This window comes from Neophocaena asiaeorientalis, unplaced genomic scaffold (genome assembly GCF_003031525.2).
Source record: "Neophocaena asiaeorientalis asiaeorientalis breed wild unplaced genomic scaffold, Neophocaena_asiaeorientalis_V1.1 scaffold438, whole genome shotgun sequence".
Lineage (NCBI taxonomy): Eukaryota > Metazoa > Chordata > Mammalia > Artiodactyla > Phocoenidae > Neophocaena > Neophocaena asiaeorientalis.
Genome location: NW_020173491.1, coordinates 305644 through 327676, shown reverse-complemented (window position 1 = coordinate 327676; position 22033 = coordinate 305644). Strand labels below are relative to the sequence as shown.

General features: G+C 40.6%; 1 protein-coding gene across 1 annotated transcript in view; it reads right to left on the bottom strand.

The window, feature by feature from the left end:
* LONP2 (lon peptidase 2, peroxisomal) overlaps window positions 1–15753 on the bottom strand; it is a 98535-nt gene extending 82782 nt beyond the window's left edge. Inside the window, exons 1-5 of the mRNA XM_024747473.1 lie at window positions 15149–15753; window positions 7840–8074; window positions 4505–4636; window positions 2877–2999; window positions 159–322 (exon numbers count right to left, since the gene is read on the bottom strand). Of these exons, the coding sequence (XP_024603241.1) occupies window positions 159–322; window positions 2877–2999; window positions 4505–4636; window positions 7840–8074; window positions 15149–15381 (887 nt within the window). The 5' untranslated portion in view covers window positions 15382–15753. The remainder of the gene's footprint in view (window positions 1–158; window positions 323–2876; window positions 3000–4504; window positions 4637–7839; window positions 8075–15148) is intronic.
* Window positions 15754–22033: the final 6280 nt, after the last annotated feature.

Genomic DNA, 22033 nt, shown 5'->3' with positions numbered 1-22033 from the left:
ACTATACTAAACATAAGAAAAGGAGAAAGATCAAAGAATATGAAACAAATGACTCAGCTTTGTAATGCAAAGTAGCAGATTCATTTCCATAAGCAACAATTTTTAACGTTAATAAGCAAAATGAAAATACTAGTGAACGAACAGCTTCTACAATTTACCTTTTTATCTCTTTGACGCAGACTTTGTGGGCCTGGTCTGGCATACTGGATGTTCGTATTTTTTTCTCTAGCATGACAATGTCATCATTGTCTTCATCCTCATCCTCATCTTCTAAAGTACCTGGGATGTGTGTAATCCTCCTGATAGGGCGTATTGCTATAACCTAAAGCATAAAGTAGAGAAGTAAAACCACATGTCAAAATAAATTGGAAATTAAATATCGAGCTAGACATATACATTTTTATGGCTAGAGTCTAAATCTTTAGGAACTAAAGTTCAGAAAAAGTAGGACGCACATGCACATATGGAGGGAGCAGGATTTAAAAAGCAGACCAAGATAAGGTGGACATGATTCTTCCATATATGCTAACACTACCAGCATGAGACAAAAAAAAAAATGCAAGGAACTGGCTACTAGAAATAATTAAAACATCTAAGAATTGTCTTTTCTTGAGCTACTACTGCAGCCACTATTTTCTTGATAAACTTATGACCACTTAACCATTTGGCAACTGAATAAATTCCATTTTGCCCCCTACACTACAAAGTTTCTCTCTAACATCTTTAATCTTTCCACCATTGCTTCTATTCTGTTTGTCATCAACAGACAGAAAAGTCCTCCTCCTTTCAAAATATTTTATCTTACCTATGGTCCCTTCCAGTTATACATTATTTAATTCCCTTGTGATATTCTGCTTTTCCAACAAGAGGCTTTAACCACCACTTCCCCTTTCCTACCAATTACTTAGTAATTTGTACTTTGTACTTTGGCTTTTGTCTCCATTGTGCTGAAATTGTTCTTTGAAATCCAACAACATTCTCCTTTGCCAAGTCAAATGGTCTTATTTAAGTTCTCTTTCTCCATGACTCTCTATCATATTTTAAACTACCTGCTCTTTTGAAATTCTCAACTTATTAATATCATGAATCAACTCTAGCCATTACTGGAGCAAAATGGTATACTGGTATTTAATTTAAATGTCTTGGAATTTATTTTTTAACCTATGAAATTACCTATTTAATACATTCAAATATATAAAGTTAAAAACATAAAACAGTAAAAAAAAAGTTATTTTATAAAAACAGAAATATTAAATACATACTTTTATTCTCACATAAGTCATTGGCAGACAAAATTAATAAAATATTTTAAAGTATGAAAAACTAAAAATAAAATATTTAAGTGAGATTTTTTAAAAGCACATCAATTATTTCATTGCTGAGACAAAAGTACTGTTTTTTGCAATTTTTCCCCAGCCGCTAAAAGAGAACTTTGAACTCTTCGGGGAATAGGCAAGGAGACAGTTTTAGGCAAACTCCAAAAATTGTCCTCTGATTCCTACATTTTCAAGTAACAGTTGCTTGTTTGATAATTTTCTGGAGCAACTTTCTTTTTAAGCAATGGTAATATTAGTTGCTATCAAGCTGTAAGTTTTCTGTCTCCCAATGCAGAGTGTGTACTGGCTTGTCCTTTTGCACAAAATAAATAACTGAGTTGATCTGATCTCAAGCCAGAAATAATTCAGATTTCTGGTGTTTGCTTTCAATGGCATGGTATTCTAGAACACCAACCACCAGATGAGCTACTCCCATCTCTCTCATTCTCAGCCTACTTTCCTGCTCCTTCTTTAGTCCCACCAGGGAGGAATCCTTCACGTCTGCTCTTCTGTCTCCACAATGTCTTCTCTTCAATGGAGGAACGCTTCTGTGCTGATGACCATCAAATCTGTAACATTATTCTCAACCTTCCACTGAATCTCCAACAGCCTTCTGGTTCTCCAACAGCTTTCTTAGAACCATCATTTTCACTCCTGTCCACATCAAATATGTTTTCCTGATCCTAACTCTGCCCACACATAATAGCAGTAAAACCAACAGCTCAAAGTAGTCTTCAGACAGATCGCATCATCCATACAAATGCACAAATCTATAGAGAAGTGAAGGATTATTTGATAATGGTGTTAGGTCAAATAAAAAGGGAACAAATATAACTGCTATCTTTACCTTATTAACAGGGCAAAAGAAAATACATATAGGTTAAAAAGTTAAATACTTTTTAAAAATCAACAAAAGGAAAACTAAAAGGAAAGTGGATATTATCAAATCCCGGGAGGATAGAGGACTCTAAGCTTAGAAGAAGGGAAAAGACTAACAGTTTGTATATGAAAATTTAAACTTTTATAAGTTAATGCAAAAAAGTCAGCCAAAAAACTTTAAAAAGTAAAAACAATTAAATTTTTAAGAAAGCCAAATTATGGCACAACACACCGACACAATCCCTTTAGGAAACAATTCTGTGGTATGTTCTTAATACTGTATACAATGAAAAAAAGTCATACTCAAAGACACTCATCGTGGTTATTTGCCAGTTTTTAAAATACTGAAAACATCACACGATGTTTGGCAGAAAGAAAAATGGCTTAGTAAACTATCCCTTTCAATAATTACCAAAACAAAAACAAAAAATGAGAAAATGTCTACATGATTAAAAGGAAAAAAAAAAAAGATCCAGACAAGGAGAAGTAGCAGGGGGAAACAAACTAAAATTCAAAATTGTATCAGTAACTTGAGTGTAAGAGACAATGAACTTGTTTCTTCTTATTCCTTTCTTTATTTATTCCCCCATTTTTTTTCTTCAAAAAAAAAAAAAACCCTGAATCTCACATCACACAAAAACAACTAGGAACCTGAAGAAATGGATTAAAAGAAGCATTTACCCGCTTATCATCATCTTGCTTGTGTTTTCTGGTTTTCTGAAGCAATTTCAGGCCTTCGATTTGTCTGACAAGCAGTGGTATGGTCATCTTGAACCGTTCCTCCAGACTCACAGCATCTAAAATCTGAGGAAATGTATAGCATCTCTCTCTCAGAAACACATGCTCCAAAAACAAGGCAGTCAAGACTCATGACTTAAATTGAGTAGAAAAGACAATTCTATCAATATTCACAGCTACACTATGGCTAACACAACCAAATTATCAGCAAGGTAATCTGACACAAATATCAGAATCCTAAAAAAAACAAGAATAGGGCTTCCCTGGTCAAAAAAAAAAAAAAAAAAAAAAAAAAACAAGAATAAAAATACCTTGAGTTTCCATTTAAAGATGAAGCCTTATGTATTGTTCCAAGAGCAAGAACAAAACACATTTTATGTCAACTCTTTCTGGGAATTATTCTCTTAAAGCCCAGTCTACATATTAGGTCTATACAAACTTTAGGTTCAAAATATTAAATTTTTACATACACAAGAGACTAGGAGCACTTTTAACCAACCTCCACTAACGATTTGTCTGAGTGACTAATACTACTCTCTGGTCCTTCAGTGAAACACCCTTGCTAAGCCTACAGCCAGGTCACTCTCTAGAGCTCCTGCCTTCTCTGCTCCTACCAGCTGAACCGAATTCTTGTGTTTAAACCCAGCCTGTCTGCATTAGTTGCACTTGCTAGTATAATTGTTAGACTAAAGTATTAAATAAACTGGGGATTTATTTAATAAATAAGGAGGGTTGTTTCAATGAAAACTAACTTTAATGTTCTAGGAAGATTCAATAAAGCAGACTGCTTAAAAGTACTACAAAAATAAATGTGCAAGAAAACTTTTATAGTTTGCAGGAAAGACATTCAAATCTAAGAGTCCACATTTGGATTATTTTTCAAGTATCTTTGAAACTCATTTCACTTTAAATAAACAAAAACTGAAAATCATAAAAAATCATAAATATCGCATCATAGGGGTGGTTAACGTAAGAAACCTGAAGAATTCTAAAGAAGCAGGCCTATACACAAGGGAAAGGTCATGGCTCCACACTTTTAAAAGTAGTGAGACATGGGCTTCCCTGGTGGCACAGTGGTTGAAAGTCCGCCTGCCGATGCAGGGGACACGGGTTTGTGCCCCAGTCTGGGAGGATCCCACATGCCGCAGAGCGGCTAGGCCCGTGAGCCATGGCCGCTGAGCCTGCGCGTCTGGAGCCTGTACTCTGCAACGGGAGAGGCCACAAAAGTGAGGGGCCCGCGTCCAAAAAAAAAAAAAAAAAAAAAAAAAAGTAGTGAGACAAAGCATATTTATATATTTAAGTTAAATTAAATATTTACCTTTTTTATTATTCTAGCTTTAACTTTTTCCACAAATTGACAGACTACCAGTACTGATAATGCAAATACAAGAACTGCCTAAGTATACAAAAATGTAAAGCAATCACTGTAAAAGTCAACTTAAGCCTCGTAAAAGCATCTTAACTACTTCTGAGTCTCCAGTATCTTACCTGAAAGTCAAAACTTACTCACTATCTAGATCTCAATAGGAAGTGACAAAGCAACGTGGCATTCCAGAGTGGAACACTGTTACCTGGAGCTTCTCTTTGTTGCTTGTTCGGATAATTGATGTCAGAATGTCTGGTAAAGCTTCCCTCGGAAGACTGTCTAAAAGACGTCTCAGTTTAGCAACTGCGGGGACAGACATATCCAACATTTCAACCAACTACAAGGGAAAAAAAAGTCTTTTTAATGAAATATGGCATTATTTGTGAATTTAAAAACTCAAATTGTCATAGAGGTTTAATGTTTTGGCCTCAGAGAAAGTCTTTGTTTCTGAAAAATCACTGATTATTAGAGTCCAGGCATTTTTACAGGACTCAGAGGAAAAGAGAAGTACTTCTAAAATGTGAATCAGAATGAAAAGCAAAAATGGCTCAGAAAGTGGATAAGGGCTTCCCTGGTGGCGCAGTGGTTGAAAGTCTGCCTGCCAATGCAGGGGACACGGGTTCGTGCCCCGGTCCGGGAAGATCCCACATGCCGCGGAGCGGCTGGGCCCGTGAGCCATGGCCGCTGAGCCTGCGCGTCCGGAGCCTGTGCTCCGCAATGGGAGAGGCCACAACAGTAAGAGGCTCGCATACTGCCAAAAAAAAAAAAGTGGATAATACTAATGTTTATAAAAGGCTTTGTAAATTTGTGATTTTATTTTACTTTGGAAAAAAATTAAAATTTATAGAAAAATTGCAATAGTACAAGAAACTCCTTCCCCTAATATCCTTCCCCTAAATTCACCAATTGTTAACATTTTGTTACATCTGCTTTCTCTCCCCAACTCTCCACACACATACACACACACACACACACACACACACACACACACTATTACTGCTGAATGTTTTACAGTAAATCACAGACATCATGACTCTTGTTCTTAAGAACCAAGGCATTCGCTTACACAATCAGTGTAATTATCAAATTCTGGAAATTTAACATGGTTGACGCTATTATATTAACCAATCAGTAGCTGAAATACTGTTTTTCAGAAGAACACTGGATTAACTAGAATCTGAGCACTGACTGAATGATTTTTTACAAAACAACTTCCAGGGTATAGCCTGGAGTTAAGACAGATTAAGCTCAAGGCAACCTTTCAGTAACTGTGATAGTCACTGGGGCTACTGAAAAAGTTTCCCTTTCCTTTTCACCTCATGGTAGGGCTGCTCTTTCTTACCTCTGAATACAGATGTACATGGCTATGGGTCCTGCCTTGAACCATGAAACATGAGGGGAAGTGACAGTTCCTTCTGGGCAGAAGCATCAAAAGCCATTGAGAGCTCTGCCACATTTCCTTTTCCTTCCTCAGCAGTAACAGAAGCACGTTTTGAAATGAATCTCCAACCCACCGGGGTCCCGAGGTGACTCTAATTGCTAGATCACCACACTCGCTGGTTTGGGGCATGAAGTGTGAGTGAGAAATACACCTTTGTCATGCTATGTGACTGAGATTTTGGAGTACTTAACACAGCAAAACTAACTTAACACCATACTGACCAACACAGATGATGTACCAAATCCTCATACTGTCACTCTAATGAGATTTCATATGCCAGAAATAAGCAAACCTCTCTAAAAGCACTGTAACTTTGGAACCTATCTGTTACCTGCCTAGAGTCAAAAGAATTAAAGCATAATTATGATGACGCTGTCCAGGTGGGAGAAGTAGATAATAAAAGTTGAAAACTCTTTCTTCTAGGAAGTCATTCTAAGAAAATAAAAGTTAAAACTCATTCTCCAAGTACTTATTGAGTACAAACTATCTGTCAGACACAATAAAGTGCTCAGTATAACATGGTTAAAGCAGGGATGAATTCAAGTTTGGTAGGGAAAAGAGACCTACAAGACAAATTTCAATACAGCGTGATAAGCATTATATTGAAAGAGATGTTTAAGCGATTGTGGATACGCATGCAAAGGAGCACTAACAGCCTATAGGAGTTGGGAAAGCATAAGTCAAGTCTGAAAATTCAGAGAAGGAGAAGCACTCCTAGCAGACAGAACAGAAGGTAAAATCACAGAGACATGAAATAACAAGATGTGAAGCTCTCTGACATGCAGTGTGGCTAGAACTCTGGGTATAAATGGAAGTAACTAGAGTTGCGAAGGGCCTTAACGTTATACCAAGAAATGTGAACTTTATCCTAGAGCCGTTAAAGTCTTCTACTCAGGGGAAAGGCATACCCAAAGCTTATTTAGAAAGGATTAATGAATAGGTAGGTGACAAAGAGAAGCAGCTAGAAGGAATCAGAAAGCTCCTGAAGAAGTCTACTGCTGAGGGCTGTAGAAGAAGATGTAGAGGGGATGGAAGAAAAGCATTAGCTGGAAACAATCCTGATATCTAAGAAGAGAAATGATAAAATTATGATATCCCAACTCAATGGAATTCATAAAAATACTTAATACTGTTAGATTAAGTTAACATAATCTAAAGTTAGATATAGATAAGAAAACAAAACATAAGACTGAATAGGAACCAAGACAAGAAGACAAGCAAAAATAAAATTGGATGCATGATGGCAGTAGATAGTGGTAATGTTTCTCTCTAAAAATCCCTTTAATGTCATTATAGAATCTTTACATATTTAAATTTTTGTTGTTGATTGATAGTGGAGAGAAATAAAGAACAAGAGAAAGAAGCTATAAAGCTATGTCCAACATAAGAACAGAGACTCAGGGAGGATTACTCAGGAAAAGGAAGACAAATTCTATTTTCCCCTCTATCTTCTTCACTCCTGAACAGCACATTCACTTACTCTGGTTCTCAAACTGAAGTCTCTTTCAGCCCCCACAGCAGCTGTAGAGCCAAATTTTCTATTTTTCTATTGTTGTTCACCACACTAGCAATATGTAGCTTCAGATTCCACATCAGGTACAAATACCATAGGCTATGAACACCTGCCTATGCACGCCTAATGTGTGCTTCCCTCCCAGAATTCTAGAGGATCAAGGTTTCAGCCATACTTGAAACCATGGGCTTAATCTTCCATACCACTCAGTGTGATCCTGACTTCTGAACCAACATAACATATAATTTGATGCCTAGATAGTCTAGTGACAAATAGCTTCTGTACAGTATTTTAATGTTTAAGATTATTTAGGTTTAATAACTACCTGGTTTGGAGACACTGAAAATTATAAGAAAAACTCTAGAAATACTCTTTGGAAAAAGTTTAGGAAGGGTTGGCTAGTATGTCCTAGAATGATTTAGGTACAATCCCACACAAAAGCAGTTTGAAATCAATGTACTATAATATATTGAGAAATCATTTAAACGTATACTGCCCGAAAACTTCACCACTCAACAAATTCATCACATCTTAGGGCAACAAAGAAACCGAAAAGGGTTTTAAGGAAAAACTAAAAGCAACTCACTTGTACTGCATATTTGTAAAACTGTTCCGATAGTTCTCCTAGCTCCTCCCTAGTCTTACAGGTGTTGGGAAACTCCTCCAGCCAGTCCAGCTGTTCCACTTTGGCAACAGGATATGGCTTCTCTTTTATGACCTGTACGATCTGGAAGCGGCACAGGCCCGTAATCAGCAAAGTATAGTGGGGCTTGGGCCAGTTACTGCCCACAACCTGGACCGCCAGTGCAGCTGTCCCAATCCTGAAAAACACACAGAACGTCAGTATTACAAATGCTCAATATGGTAGAAGAGAAACTCACCTCAAGAATAAAGACGCAGACGTAGAGAACAGACTTGAGGACACAGGGAGGGGGAAGGGTAAGCTGGGATGAAGTGAGAGAGTGTCATGGACATATATACACTACCAAATGTAAAATAGACAGCTAGCGGGAAGCAGCGGCACAGCGCAGGGAGATCAGCTCGGTGCTTTGTGACCACCTACAGGGGTGGGATAGGGAGGGTGGGAGGGAGACACAAGAGGGAGGGGATATGGGGATATGTGTATACATATAGCTGATTCACTTTGTTGTACAGCAGAAACTAACACAACATTGTAAAGCAATTATACTTCAATAAAGATGCTAAAAAAAAAAGAAACCTCAAAAGGGTTGCCTTTTCTGAGAAATTCCTTAAAAAACAAAGAATGTCTAAAGTGCAAATGAATTATTTCTCTATTTAATTTAGCATCCAGTACACGGTCTTTTATCTGATATGGGGCCATCTCATTCTAATTAGCCATTCAAAAATTAGGTAGAAATTCCTAAACATCTGGATTATTTAAGCATAAAAACATGAGTAAACGCAGTTGAGATTTATATAGCTTAAATTAATTTTGCCAGCTGGGAATGAGGCAATCTTACACCAGAATATATATGAGCATTTTAGACAGATTTAAACAGCATGATGTAAACCAATCTAAGAAATCCCCTTCTGATACCAGTTTTGCTACTAACACCAAGCCAGGTTTTTTACATAATCAATCTATAAAACTGTCATCAGATCTGGGAATTAACACGTATGTCCTCAAATTTTGAATTTCTCAATCTGGGGCTAAATATCAGAGGCCACACTTTCATGGACTGAGGAGAGTTAGTCACAGACCTACATACATCTCAGGAAGACGTCAACCTAGTTCTGTTTAAGTGGTAATCACCTCACCTAACACGAGCTGAAAAAGTTATACTTTAAGTCTTAGCTCCATATCATGCAATTCTGACTAAGTCACATATAAACTAATTCACAGAAAGAAAGCTTCATCCAAACTAAGCTGAAGTGATACGAAACAGAAAGATCAATGTTCAGAGGACACTTCCAGATCCCAAATTACCATTATAGTTTCTCCCCTCAGGCATAGGAAAGCTTGTAATTTCAGAAAAGAGACTAAAATCAAAGCGACCAGAGCTCTCAACACCCTGGGACCATGGTGACATTGGAATACTACACTTACCCGGCTCAAACATACTGATGGCACAGACAGTATGTGCATATTTTAGTGAGCTTGCTCACTTCTATATGCAGTTAATTCTTGATTAGTTCCTCGTAAATGATTCATTCTGTAGATTATCTGTACCTTCAGCTTCCCACCACCACTCAGTTTATTCTGAGCTATGCATATAACTTCCTTAACACCCTTCCAGGCATATCACGTGGATAGGGGATAAAACTCGATTTAAACAAGAACTTAAACCAAAAAATCAGGAAGATAATTTGGTGGAGAGAAAAAACATCATGTACTTTAAAAACCTGAAACGATCTGGCAATCATCTATTGAGTTATTTGTGTTGTGGCTGCTTTTCTTCAGTCACTAATCAAACAGTAGGTTCTATCTCCCATTCCCTTAAAACCAACTCCGACTGCCTGAAAGAGTTAGCCATACCTAAACTGATTAGAGACCAACGAAGACTATAATTCACTGCAGATGACAACCACCAATGCTTACACAATGCAGGAAGAGTTTACAGTTCTATATACAAGAAACATTAACAGACAAGAAACCAGGTTCCTGGTCTAAGGGGTTTACAAACCAGAAGCCAAGGAGAAACCAGAGAGATGAGACAAATCCAAACTTCCAGATTAGGAAACAAATTTAATTATTTGGGGTATGTCATTGATTAAAGGCAAGACTAAAAGTGAGTTTTCTAACAAAGCAAATAAAATAGTTTTCCTAACTGTGAAAGGAAGATGTTCCAAACTGGAAAGAGATTAAGTTGGATTTATACTATGCTTCTCCTCCTAATAAAAAAAAAATTTATATATATATATATATATATATGTTTTAAATATGTTAATTATTTCTTGCTTTAAATCACTTACAGTTGACAACATACCTAAAAAAATAAAAGGGTACATAAAAAGAATGTACTCTTTTTAAAGAAAAAAACAATGATGTGTGAAATAATTAGATGGCTAGAAGCAAACTACCTAGTGAAAGACATTTGGGGTAAAAGCTCTGGAAAGAAAGACGACGTTTAATGTTATTTTAGACAAGTTGCATTGCATGTTGGGCTCTAGGTTTTACATATAAAAATAGGTAAACAAAATATTCAATTAATCTAATACTTTCCTTATAACTATGATCCACATGATACACAGGCTTTATATCAACTCAGTCATCTTTCAAAATATTCTAGTTCTTCTATTACTATACACTTTATTAGGCATGACCAAAAGCAACAATTTGATTTTGCAACAGATCCACGTTTATTAGTACACAAATGTGGAATGCTTTTTCCATTTAGGTTGTAGCTCTGTAAATCTACACCTTAGTTATTGTGGTATTTTACAGTTCAAAGAATTTCTGAAATTCCTGAGAACTACTCTCAGAGTTGTAAAATATTATTTTAACCTAAAGTCTGACAACAATGGATAAGATCTGTATAATTTGGAAACTGACTTAGATAATGTAAGTTTTTGAGAACCATCAAACTACAGTGGTGGGAAAATCTAAAAGCAGCACTACTGCAAAAAGCAGTTTTCCAAGATGAGGACAGCTGTGGTCTATTTGCCAACCACTTGCTTTTTTCTTTTCTTTCGTTTTTTCTTTACTTTAAAGCCCTCCATTTTCCTTGGAATCCTTAATCTTCCAAATCTTTTTTCCAAATAATGCTACTTCAGTTCTGCCCATATTAAAAGAAAGAATATGGGGTCTTCCCACTCCTTCCCCCAACCTCCATTTGTGAAATCTACACTTAAAACTACCCATGTGGGCAATGGTAAAACCATTAACATACAGGGTTATTGCTTTGCAGTTTACAAAAGGCTTTCATAGGTATTATTTCATTACACACCACCTTTCACCTCTGTGAGGAAGGTAGCACTTTATTAAAAATGAGTAATTCAGATTCAAAACGGGTAAACAGGTTGGTTATCCATGATTACAAGGATATTAAATAGCAATAGGGGAGCTGAATTAGGTTTTATGACAAATTATACTCTTTTCCCACCACAATGGACAATATGAATTTGTACTTATAAGAAGTATAAAAATAAACACTATTAACATAGCTTCTAAATAGCTGATATACTGCAAGGCACAGTTATTATTTAATATCTAATGTTTACATCTTAACAACACTTAAGGAAGAGAAGTATTTCCACCAAAGCTCTGGAAGCAAAAGTTACACACTTCTGGGAAAGGACCACTGAAACATCTTTTTGGTTTTGACTTGGTGTCACCCAACTTATCTTCCTGAATATCTGATGATTTTGAGCAAAATTTATCATCATTGTTAATAAAGATTTAGAAACAAGGAAAGAGTCTATTAGGATAGTCCCAAATTCTACCAGAGATGAGGCTTCTGTGACTACAGGATTTTTGATTTTCACTCCTTTCTTGAAAGTTCATTTCTGAATTTAAGAAACGCAACTTGCAGACAGACCTTCCTTAAAAAGCGTAAATGCAGGGCTTCCCTGGTGGCGCAGTGGTTGAGAGTGCGCCTCCCGATGCAGGGGACACAGATTCGTGCCCCAGTCCGGGAAGATCCCACATGCCGCGGAGCGGTTTGGCCCATGAGCCATGGCCGCTGAGCCTGAGCGTCCTCCGCAACGGGAGAGGCCACAACAGTGAGAGGCCCGCATACCACCAAAAAAAAAAAAAAAAGAGTAAATGCAGACTTAGGAACATCTAAGTAGAGCTATTCATTACATACTTGCTAATATAAAAGATTAAATTTTAAAATCAGTGTTATCAGATTTCTTGAATGCTGAAGAGTGCTAATAGATACAAATAACAGTAACACATGGATAGAGGCTTGGCAAATTATGAAACTGTGTATCGGCTCTATATAAATCATTCATTTTTTTGTCAGACAAATGCCAATGAAACTAATTTGGGGTCCTAGAGATGAAGTACACAGAAAATGAAGAGAGACTGAGCATTCAGCACCATGAGGAAATGAAGGCAGGTGCCCTGAAGAATGGAAGGCTGGGAGAAGAGGAAGACTGCAGGGCAATCTTGAAATGCATGAAAGGACAGTGCACAAGGAATGCTAATTATCCATTTGCACTAAGAAAACAATGGGTCACTGAGGAGCCACTAAAAAGACAGTCCAGTGAAGCAGGGTGGCCTGAGGTGGCATGGGAACCAAATTCTAGACTGTGGGGATATTATCCAAAGCTCTTCCTGTGTTAGGCGACATGCCTGCACACTGACGTGCAGACAGGGACTGTGCTGTTCAAAACGGTAAAGGAAGTGGTTCAGGTAAGTCAACACCTGGCCCTGCCACTTTGTATGACAAAGAACCCAGGGGAACAAATTACTTCTGCTGCTCCCTGAAGACTGAGGCATTGTCACCCGGATGGTCTAAAGGAAACTAGGGACAGAAAGAGAGCCCTCGCCGTCCCTCTGAGGTCCTACTACCACCTGGAAAAGCAGGTAACTGGGGAAGGACAGATTTGCGTATCGCAACAGAAATAACACTATAGACAACGCAGTACTTGTACTATTAAAGCTCTTTTAGGGACTTCCCTGGTGGTCCAGTGATTAAGACTCAGCGCTTCCACTGCAAGGGGGTGTGGGCCAAAATAAAATAAAATGGTTACTTTAAAAAAGCTCTTTTAACTTTTTAAAGTAAGAGCATTTAAAGGTGATATTAGAGAAGAAAGACATTGGAACCTAATACTAAGGAATGCAATGCAAACTTTCTACAGACTTTTCAAGTAGCAAATAATATTTCTAGGATAATGAGATGGTCTGGTGGGTCCTTATAATGCTGAAGTTCTATGAAGAATTTTCTATGTATGTTTTCTAACTTAAATGATTAAATTTTAACACTGCTATTTAAAACAAAGGCAGCAACATGAACAGCAAGGACCAGATTACCCATCATCTGATATTAGTGATTACTTCCAAGCAGAAAAATTTAGTTGGTTTGGAGGAATTTACATAAAAGAAATTAAAAACCCTCCAAAATCTTGCCAGAATCATACCAACAAATAGTCACTCAAACCTGAAACGACTAATCTACTTTCGAAATTCACAGCGTACCCATGGGTAATCAGCAGAACTAAAACAAAACAGCTTATCATGAGCACTCTTGCCTCAACAGGCAACTAAGTACCTGGGCACAGAAAGCAAAAAATTAGGGGAGAAATAAACAAAGGCTAAAGGAGTGGGGTCATATGTAGGGAAACCAAAATCCAACACAATTTACCACAGTTTACTGAAACTTGAAAAGTACCCAATTTCATTCAAGCAAGAAGCAAAGTATATCAGATGGAAACCAAAATGCTTTCCATGTTTGAGAAAAGCGAGGCTTTTGCAATGTGGACCACCAATGGACTGCTATGGTTTTTTTGGTTTGGTTTTGTTCTGTAAGGGGAGGGGAGGAAAACCAAATCTCCTTTGAGAATTTTAACAAAGCTATGGACTCTCCCTTAAAAGGAAGAGTATATAATCACAAGATTTTGGACAAAAATAAGACATTCCTAACTCTCCCCAAAACCACTGAGAGTCAGGCTACACCTAATTTTAAAAAAGGATAACTGTAGGTGAACAAGGGAGGGGCTCTAAGTTGAAAATACCTCAAGAAGAGTTATAGGCAGGGGCTTGGGAGGCTTGAAGATAATGGCATTTGTTGAGAGCATACTACAGACCAGCGCTGTCTGGTAGAAATATAACGTGAACCACATATGTAATTTTAGTAGCCACATTAGAAAATAAGACAAGTGAAATGCTAATATTTTACTAAATTCCGACATTTAATCTACATAAAATTTATCAACAACATTTTTCATACTAAATTTTCAAAATCTAGTGTGTAGTGTACACTTATAGCACATTTAGGGTGAGCAACCACCCTGGTTTGTCTGGAACTAAGGGTTTTCCTGGGATATAGGACTTTCAGGGCTGAAACCAGGACAGTCCCTGGCAAACCGGGACAACTGGTCACTCTAATACTACCATCTCAATTTGGACAAGCCACATTTCAAGTGCTCTGTAGCTAGTGGCTACAGTACTGGACAGTGCAACCATTTATCCAGCCTGGTGCAAAACAGACCACACGCACGTGATTTCACTTCATTTTCATAACACACGTAAAAGACAGATGCTGCTAGTTTCCAAATTACAGGTGAAGAAAGAAATAAGCACAGGTTCCATCTGTCACCCAAAGTAAGACAACTAGGGCCACGGTGTAGGGGAATCCAGTGGTAAGCTTGGTGCCTAAGAAACGTTACGATATGAGAAGAGATGAGAAGATAGGAAAGTTCTAGAAAGGGAGACAAGTGACAATGTGAACAGGGAAGGCCCTTTAGGAAGGAAAACAGAAGCAGTGAGAGGAAGAGAGATGGCAGGGAGCGGGGGAGGCAGGGAGTGTGCTAGACAGGCACCCCCAAATTAATAAGGAAATGGTGCAATTTAGGATGGGGCAGGAAAAGAGAAAACGTGAAGCAGCAAAGTATCTCCGTTAAGAGGACAAAAGAGGTAGGAAGGAAGTTAAAGAAGGAAGACGGGGTGGGGGAAGGGAAGAGAGAAAGGAAAAGAAAGAGGGGGGCCTGGAAGTTTAAGAGCACCGGCCTAGGAGTCTGAAGACCCGGGGGGCGGGAAAGGAAATTCACATCAGATGCTGAGCAGCTAATCGTGCAGCTTTCACGACTCCATGAGTCATCTCATTTAACGGTCACGAGGCATTCCTCTGTCACCCCAGTCTGGCGCGTGAGTCGTCTGAAGAGGCGGACCCCCGCCGCGGGGCCCCCCGAGCCCCACGCCCCGAGGCCGGGCCGGGTCTCGGGAGGAGGCCGCCCCGCCGCCGCTGCCGCTGAGCCGCCCGGCCTACCTGTGCAGCGGCGGCAGGTCCTGCGCGTCGCTGGCCGGGTCGGGAGTGTTGGGGATGACGCCCAGGATGGTGCTCTGCAGCGACGTGCCCTTGAGCAGGCGGCTCCGCACCAGCTGCAGGTTGCGGGCCGAGTCCACGCTGGTGCGCATGGTGGAGCCCGGCAGCAGCACGCCCTCGTGCGTGAGCAGAAGCGGGAGGCGGCTAGGGATCTGGATGGGGCTCAGGGATGACATGGCGACGGCCCTCCGCGCCGGGAGAGTCCCAGGGAGCCCAACAGCCGGCTCAGCGAGGCCTACAAGGCAACTACCAGCCCTCACACCCCCGCCCGCCGCCGCTTCCGGCTCCGCGCTCCCGCCGGCCCCCGGGCTCTGCCGCCGCCCCGCGCCGTACACACGCGAAGAGATGCGCACTCCACTCGCCGGCGCGACCCCTGCCTCCCGGCCCCGCTACTCCGCTTTCTGCAGAGGCTCCCACAGAGCAGAGCTGTATGCCCAAGAATGATCCCATGTAAATTGTGTCCACCTGAAATGTTTGCACCTTTCTATTCGAATTGATTTTAGATGTACAAAAATATAGTAGGGAGTTTTCATGTACCTGTCACCCAGCTTCCCCTGTAATCATCTTACACAATCATCCTTTAACTATTAAAAACCAGGCAACTAATACTCCTGTTATCTAATCTTTAGACTTCCACAAATTTTGCCCGTTTTCTCACAAATGTCCTTTTTTCTGGTCCACGATCCCACTTTTCATTTAGTTGTGCTGTCTCCTCAATCTTTCTTTTCTTTTTTGTTTCAAAGCTTTGCAACTTTTAAAACGTATTGATCCCTTAGTTTGTAGAATATCCCTCAATTTGGGTTTATCTGATGTTCTCTCAAGATCAACATTATACATTTTTGTCAGGAAGACCACAGAAGTGATGTGCCTTAGTGATACATGATGGTGAAATGTCTTACCAATGATGATTTTGACAGTGATTCCTTGGTGAAGGTATAATAGTATCTGTTAGGTTTCTCCACTTTAAGGTACTATTTTTCTCATTATGAGTAGTAAGTATGTGTAGGGAGTTAAGTCTACATTTATTAATTGAAATCTGTAAGAAAAAGCTGCCCCATCTCCCTTCCCAATAATTGAATAATTTACTTTTTATGTTAGTATGGACTCGTGGGTATTCAGTTTTTTATGGGCTATCATGCAATAATATCATGTATATCATTGCTTGAATTTTTTCAGATTTGGCCCTTGGGAGCTCTTTCACATTGGAATTTGACTTGGGTTTGGCTGTAGTTTGCAGACGGAATTTTTTCCCCAAATATGAAGTCTAGCGATGCTGTCAGAATCCAGGAGGGAATTGAAAGTCTAGTCAAGACAGCATGCATTTGTTGAGGGCCTGCTGAGTGCAAGGCCCTGGTCTGATTGTGGAGGGTAGAGAGCGGAACAGAAGGCAAGGTCCTACCCTCAAGCACCTCTTGGCCAGAGGGACAGACCCATAGACAGCTGAGTCTGATGCAGTGCAGCAGGTAAGGGAAAGGAGAAGGCAGGTGTCCTAGCTGCTGTGCTGGAGACAGAAATTCAGGAACTCGGAGTCTCCGGCCTAAAGCTCTTTCTCTGACATGATCCCACCTTTTATTCATTCTCTAAACAACCATTTTTTGAATGCCTGCTATGTACTGGGTATTACTTTAGGTGCTGGGGATACATCAGTGAACACAACAGACAAGGTTCCTGCTTTCATGGAGCTAACATTCTAGGGGGAGAAGCAGAAAATAAGCAAGGAAAATCCTTTTGGATGGCGATACGCCCTTTACATGGTCAGAGCAGACCTCACTGAAGAGCTGAGGCCCGTACTGCAGCCATGCAGAGGCCGTGGGGTGGGTGCCAAGGCGGGTGCTATTTCGGGCAGAAACAGCAATGATTGCAAAGACTTTGTGGCTGGAATGAATTTAGGATGTTTGAGGAGACTGCTCCTGGAATTTGCTGAGGTGGGGCCTGCTGAGGGAAGCAGGAGAGAAGAGGGAGGGGAGGCTATAGAGGACCCTATAAGGAGTGAAGAGTTGGGGTAAGGAGTCTGCTAAGGAGTTTGGGTCTTACTCTAAACCCTATGCAAGCCATAAGCAGTTTCAGGTTGTGGAATAATTTTTCAGGCTTATGTTTTCAAAAGGTCATATTGGCTGCTGTGTGGAGAATGGAATGCAAGGTTTTAAGGTCAGACACGGGGAGGCCAGTTAGGAGGTGGCTGAGATTGTCCGGGCAAGAGGTGATGAGGCTCAGACAAGAAGCAGTGGATTCAAGCCATGTTTGAATGTAGCTTCAACAGAGCACGCTGATGGATTGGACATGACGAGTGAAGGAGAAACAGTCATCAAGGATGTTCCCTAGACCAGGGCCCTAGCCGCTAGGGCCTAGAGAGCAGTTGGGCTGGTAGCAGGAGATTCTAGATCCAATCAGCAAGCTCTGGATCACCTCTCTGGATGGGGCTGAGTACCTCACCCCCTGATAGACTCTAGGGGTAAAAAAAATAAGATTAAAAAATGCATGGCCCATCTCCCCAAGAGCTTACCTTTTCACCAAGACCTCCCCAAGGACAAGGGGGAAAGGCCCCATTTTTTGAAGAACTTCAAAAACCATCTTATAAACCTTGTGGTATATTTTTTGATCATGTTTAATGCTTTTAACATACACTCTCCCCAACAACAACAAGCAATATGAGTGTCTAGTCACATAATAATAGCTGGATTTATTTTTAAATACAAATTCCTTCTGCACCGTAGAAGGTGTGGTATGGGACCGGGTCCACGTTTAAGTTGCTTGCTTTATGAACACCTTCTTTCTATCCCATCAGTCTATCTCTGTGATGGGGTGCCAGCCCACTTGGGAAAGCATCAAGAATCTAAGTGTGAGCTCTTAAGCAACCGTGTGGCTCTCCTGGTTCCTACTTTAACCAGCTCTACAGCTACTTCCTTCATTGATCCACCAAATATTTATTCTGCATCTGCTATGTGCTAGGCAGTAATCTAGATTCACGGATGCATCAGCGAAACAGAGAGACAAGGCCCCTGGTGTCAAAGGGCTTACATTCTAGTGAGGTAGGCAGAAAATAAGTAAGCCCCCAAAGAAATGGCAATTTCAGAAAGTGATAAGTAAAGGAAATCTAATAGGAAAATCTGTAGAAAGTGCTAGAGACAGGAGGACAAGATGAGGGAGGGAGGTCTGGGAAGGCAACCCTGCAGAAGTGGTGTTTGAGCTGAAACCTACATGACGAGAAAGGCCAGGCTCTGCAGGGAGCTCGGAGGAGAGTGATCTCAGCGGAGGTTAGGATTCAGACAAAGACCAGGATGGGAAGGAGCTTCCCAGTTTCTGGAACAGAGAAGACCAGGTTCTGGGCTGTAGGGATTCAGCAGTCAACAAGACGGCCACGGCCAGCGAGGGGCTCCAGGAGCTCTGAGAACCAGCCCCTGGAAAGCTACCCAGCTACCCAGGGAAGGCAAGGGATCCGTCTAATCATCTCAGCTTCTTCAGGCCTGGCTCTCCGGCCCTCTGCCCCTCGCCATGGGCACCTCCCCTACCCTCTGGTGCCCCTTCTGGCCTTGGACACTAGACCCTGCTGGGAAAGTGGTAAGAACAATGAGGAAATAAATCAGCTCCTCCAAAAAAGTTACCTCTCTCCAAGGGCCCCCCTCCTGTACACAGGCTGTTTCCCCATATGCAAATGGCCCCTGTCTAAACTCATCATGACTTTGGCCCCCTGGGGATCAGGGAGCACAGGGCTGGAAGCATCTGTTTCCTCTCTGGTTTACTCCCAGTCCTGTCCTGGCCCCCCTGCCTGACCACAGTGATGAGCTTGCCCCTAATTAGAATGAAGAAACATCAGCTCTATCTTCTTGAGAGGAAGGTGGGAGGCCAGGGAACTTTTCTAGGATGCCAAAGAAAACTCTGGAGGGAATTCCTCCGGCCATTCAAGGAAGCGGAAGTGGGCCTCATAGACATGGAAGGCAGCTCAAGCCAATATGTGGCTGAGTTCCAGTTATGTTGAGATGAGCAATTTGTGTTCTGCAAGCATAACCATTACACACATTTGCATTCCCTTCATTTTCATTTGCTTTACTTTTCCCTGTTGCTAGTTTCCTGGATGACTTCTGTATTTCTATAAGGTCTCACGTCTTTAAAACTCTCATTGTATCTCTTTGCAGGTGTGTATAAATAAACCAGTTGGCAAATCATAATATAACTGAAAGGTGGGGAAAAATCTAATTTCTGTATTTGTTCTCTAAGAATCTGGTCTTCCTCATGAGCCCCTACTTGCTGGTTAATTAGCAGAACATAAATGTTTAGGCTTACCATTTTAAGATGCTAGTTCATAAGAACAAACTCTCAAATTTTCAGGAATTTTGAGAACCCAGTTGTTAAACACAAACATTAAAATTAAATTATATAGACTTACAATTAATAATATCAAAGACAAAGGTAATACTCAAAAATCTGTCATTTCCTAATTATTTCACTACATTTTACTATTTATACTTTCGAGGTTATTTACATCTACTGTACTTGTATCCTGGAGATAACCGTACAGTGATTTCTTGATGCGCCTCTCTTCCCAACATGTTGGTAGCTTGAAATCATCCAGGATGGGAATATTTACACTACAAAAATCAGCAAAGGCTACAAATCTGGGCTTGTTTTATTATTTTATTGATTGTCTAGACTTAAGAAATAAATTCAGGAAGTGTTAATAATGCAGATTAACAAGTGTGTGGTGCTTGTAGCCATTACATTGTGAAGAGCACAACAAATGAGAAAATATTCTTTCAGTATTTGAAAACTCTTCAGCAAAGAGACTCATTAAGGTAAACCAAAATGTCAAGTAACAATTATGTTGGAACTACACCAATTGGAGCCACAGGTTAGTTACAGATACACACGTTTACCAGCACACTACTGAGACCGAGGACACAGCCCCTTGCCAGGGTGCATGACTAGCAATCTGGAATTTGCTGCCTCCCCTCCCCCTCCCCATTCCCTCCACTGAGAACCTTTGCGTAGTGAATAAACTGCACACCAGTACACCATGGTCCTACCCCCAGGGCCTCCTTCCCTTGAATCATGCCAATTTCACTTTAATGTGTGTGTGTCCTAGGCTGGTTCCTAGCAGCCAGAAACTGGACTCTTCCCACAGTCTTAAACAAGAAATATGTGACAGCCTCTCTTACCTGACATCCCTCCTTTTCTTTTTAATTTTCCATCACCCCTGGAAGGTCCACTGCTACCATCACAGTTGTACAGTTGCCCCTCAGTTCAGAGGGGGGATTGGTTCCAGGCCCGCTGTGTATACAAAGACCCAAGGATGCTCTAGTCCCTTATATAAAATGGTGTAGTATTTGCATATAATCTAAGAACATCCTTCCATATACTTTAAGTCATCTCTAGATTACTTAAATACCTAATAAAATGTAAATACTATGTAAATAGCTGTAAATGTAATGCTATGTAAATAGTTTCCTGTGCCAGTTGAAGTTTACCTTTTTGGAACATTCTGGTTTCCGGGGGTTGTTTTTTCCGAATGTTATCTATCGTCAGTTGGTTGAATCCTGATAGCGGAACATGTGGGTACAGAGGGCCAACTGTATACCTTATGGCCTGGTGCCATGGCTGGGGAGTCTATCTTTTTTTTTTTTTTTTTTGCGGTTGTTTTTTTTTTTTTTTTTTTTTTTTTGCGGTACGCAGGCCTCTCACTGTTGTGGCCTCTGCCATTTCGGAGCACAGGCTCCTGACGGATGCGCAGGCTCAGCGGCCATGGCTCACGGGCCCAGCCGCTCCGCGGCATGTGGGATCTTCCCAGACCGGGGCATGAACCCACGTCCCCTGCATCGGGAGGCGGACTCTCAACCACTGCGCCACCAGGGAAGCCCAGGAGTCTATCTTGTAGGCTCTATAGGAGAATTCCGGAAACTGAGTTCACCAGATTTGGGTGTGATTTGCTAAAAGGAAGTGAGATGGGAAGGAATGGAATAAAGCAATTTAGGGAATCTTCTCCCAAGAGAATAGGCTAGTCTTTAGGTCTGTTTACTTGAAGCAGAATCCAATACTTGAATGTCAAAAGCTGTATCTGAACACCAGGACTGACTACATAATTTGCAGGACCCCGTACGAAATGAAATTGTGGGACTCCTTGTTCAAATTATGAAGAATTTCATGATGGTGACGGGCAGAGCATTAAACCAAGCCTGGAGCCCTTCTGAGTACGGGGCCCTGTGAGACACCCATCATACCCTACGATGCCAGCCCTGTTGTACGTTTTCCATCTCTTTCTATTCCTTCAGAAATATTACTAATTACCACCCCGCTCCTGCCCCAGGCACATGGATGTTCTGGGAGTGAATCAGATGTTCACAAAGGCAAAATGAAAAGCAAATTAATATATTTTTAGTTATTTAAAATTCCTAAATTGTGCCCAGATCCACTCCCTTGAGTCTGTGAAAACCAAGTCAGAGAATGGCAAAATCACATTTCTTTCATTTATTTATTCATCCATTCACCACTTATTTACTGAGCGCATGCTCTCCTCCTAGGAGATCCCTAGGCCCCAGAGATTTAATAGTGAGCAAAGTAGGCATGTCTCTGCCCTCGTGAGGATCTCTGTTTAGTGCAGGAAATGAGCTCTAAAAAATCAGTGATTCACCTAAATGGACAATTACAAACTGGGATAAAAGAAGAAGCATGGTTTTAGGAGCAGGCCTTGAATATATTAAAGAAGATTGACCTGGCCCAAGGATGTGGGTTGGGAATGGGTGGTTTGAGGTTTCCCTAGGTGATCTTGGGCTGAGACCCAAGTAGATGTTTAAAGAGAGGGACCCAAGCCCATTCCGAGCCGAAGGAAGAGCAGGT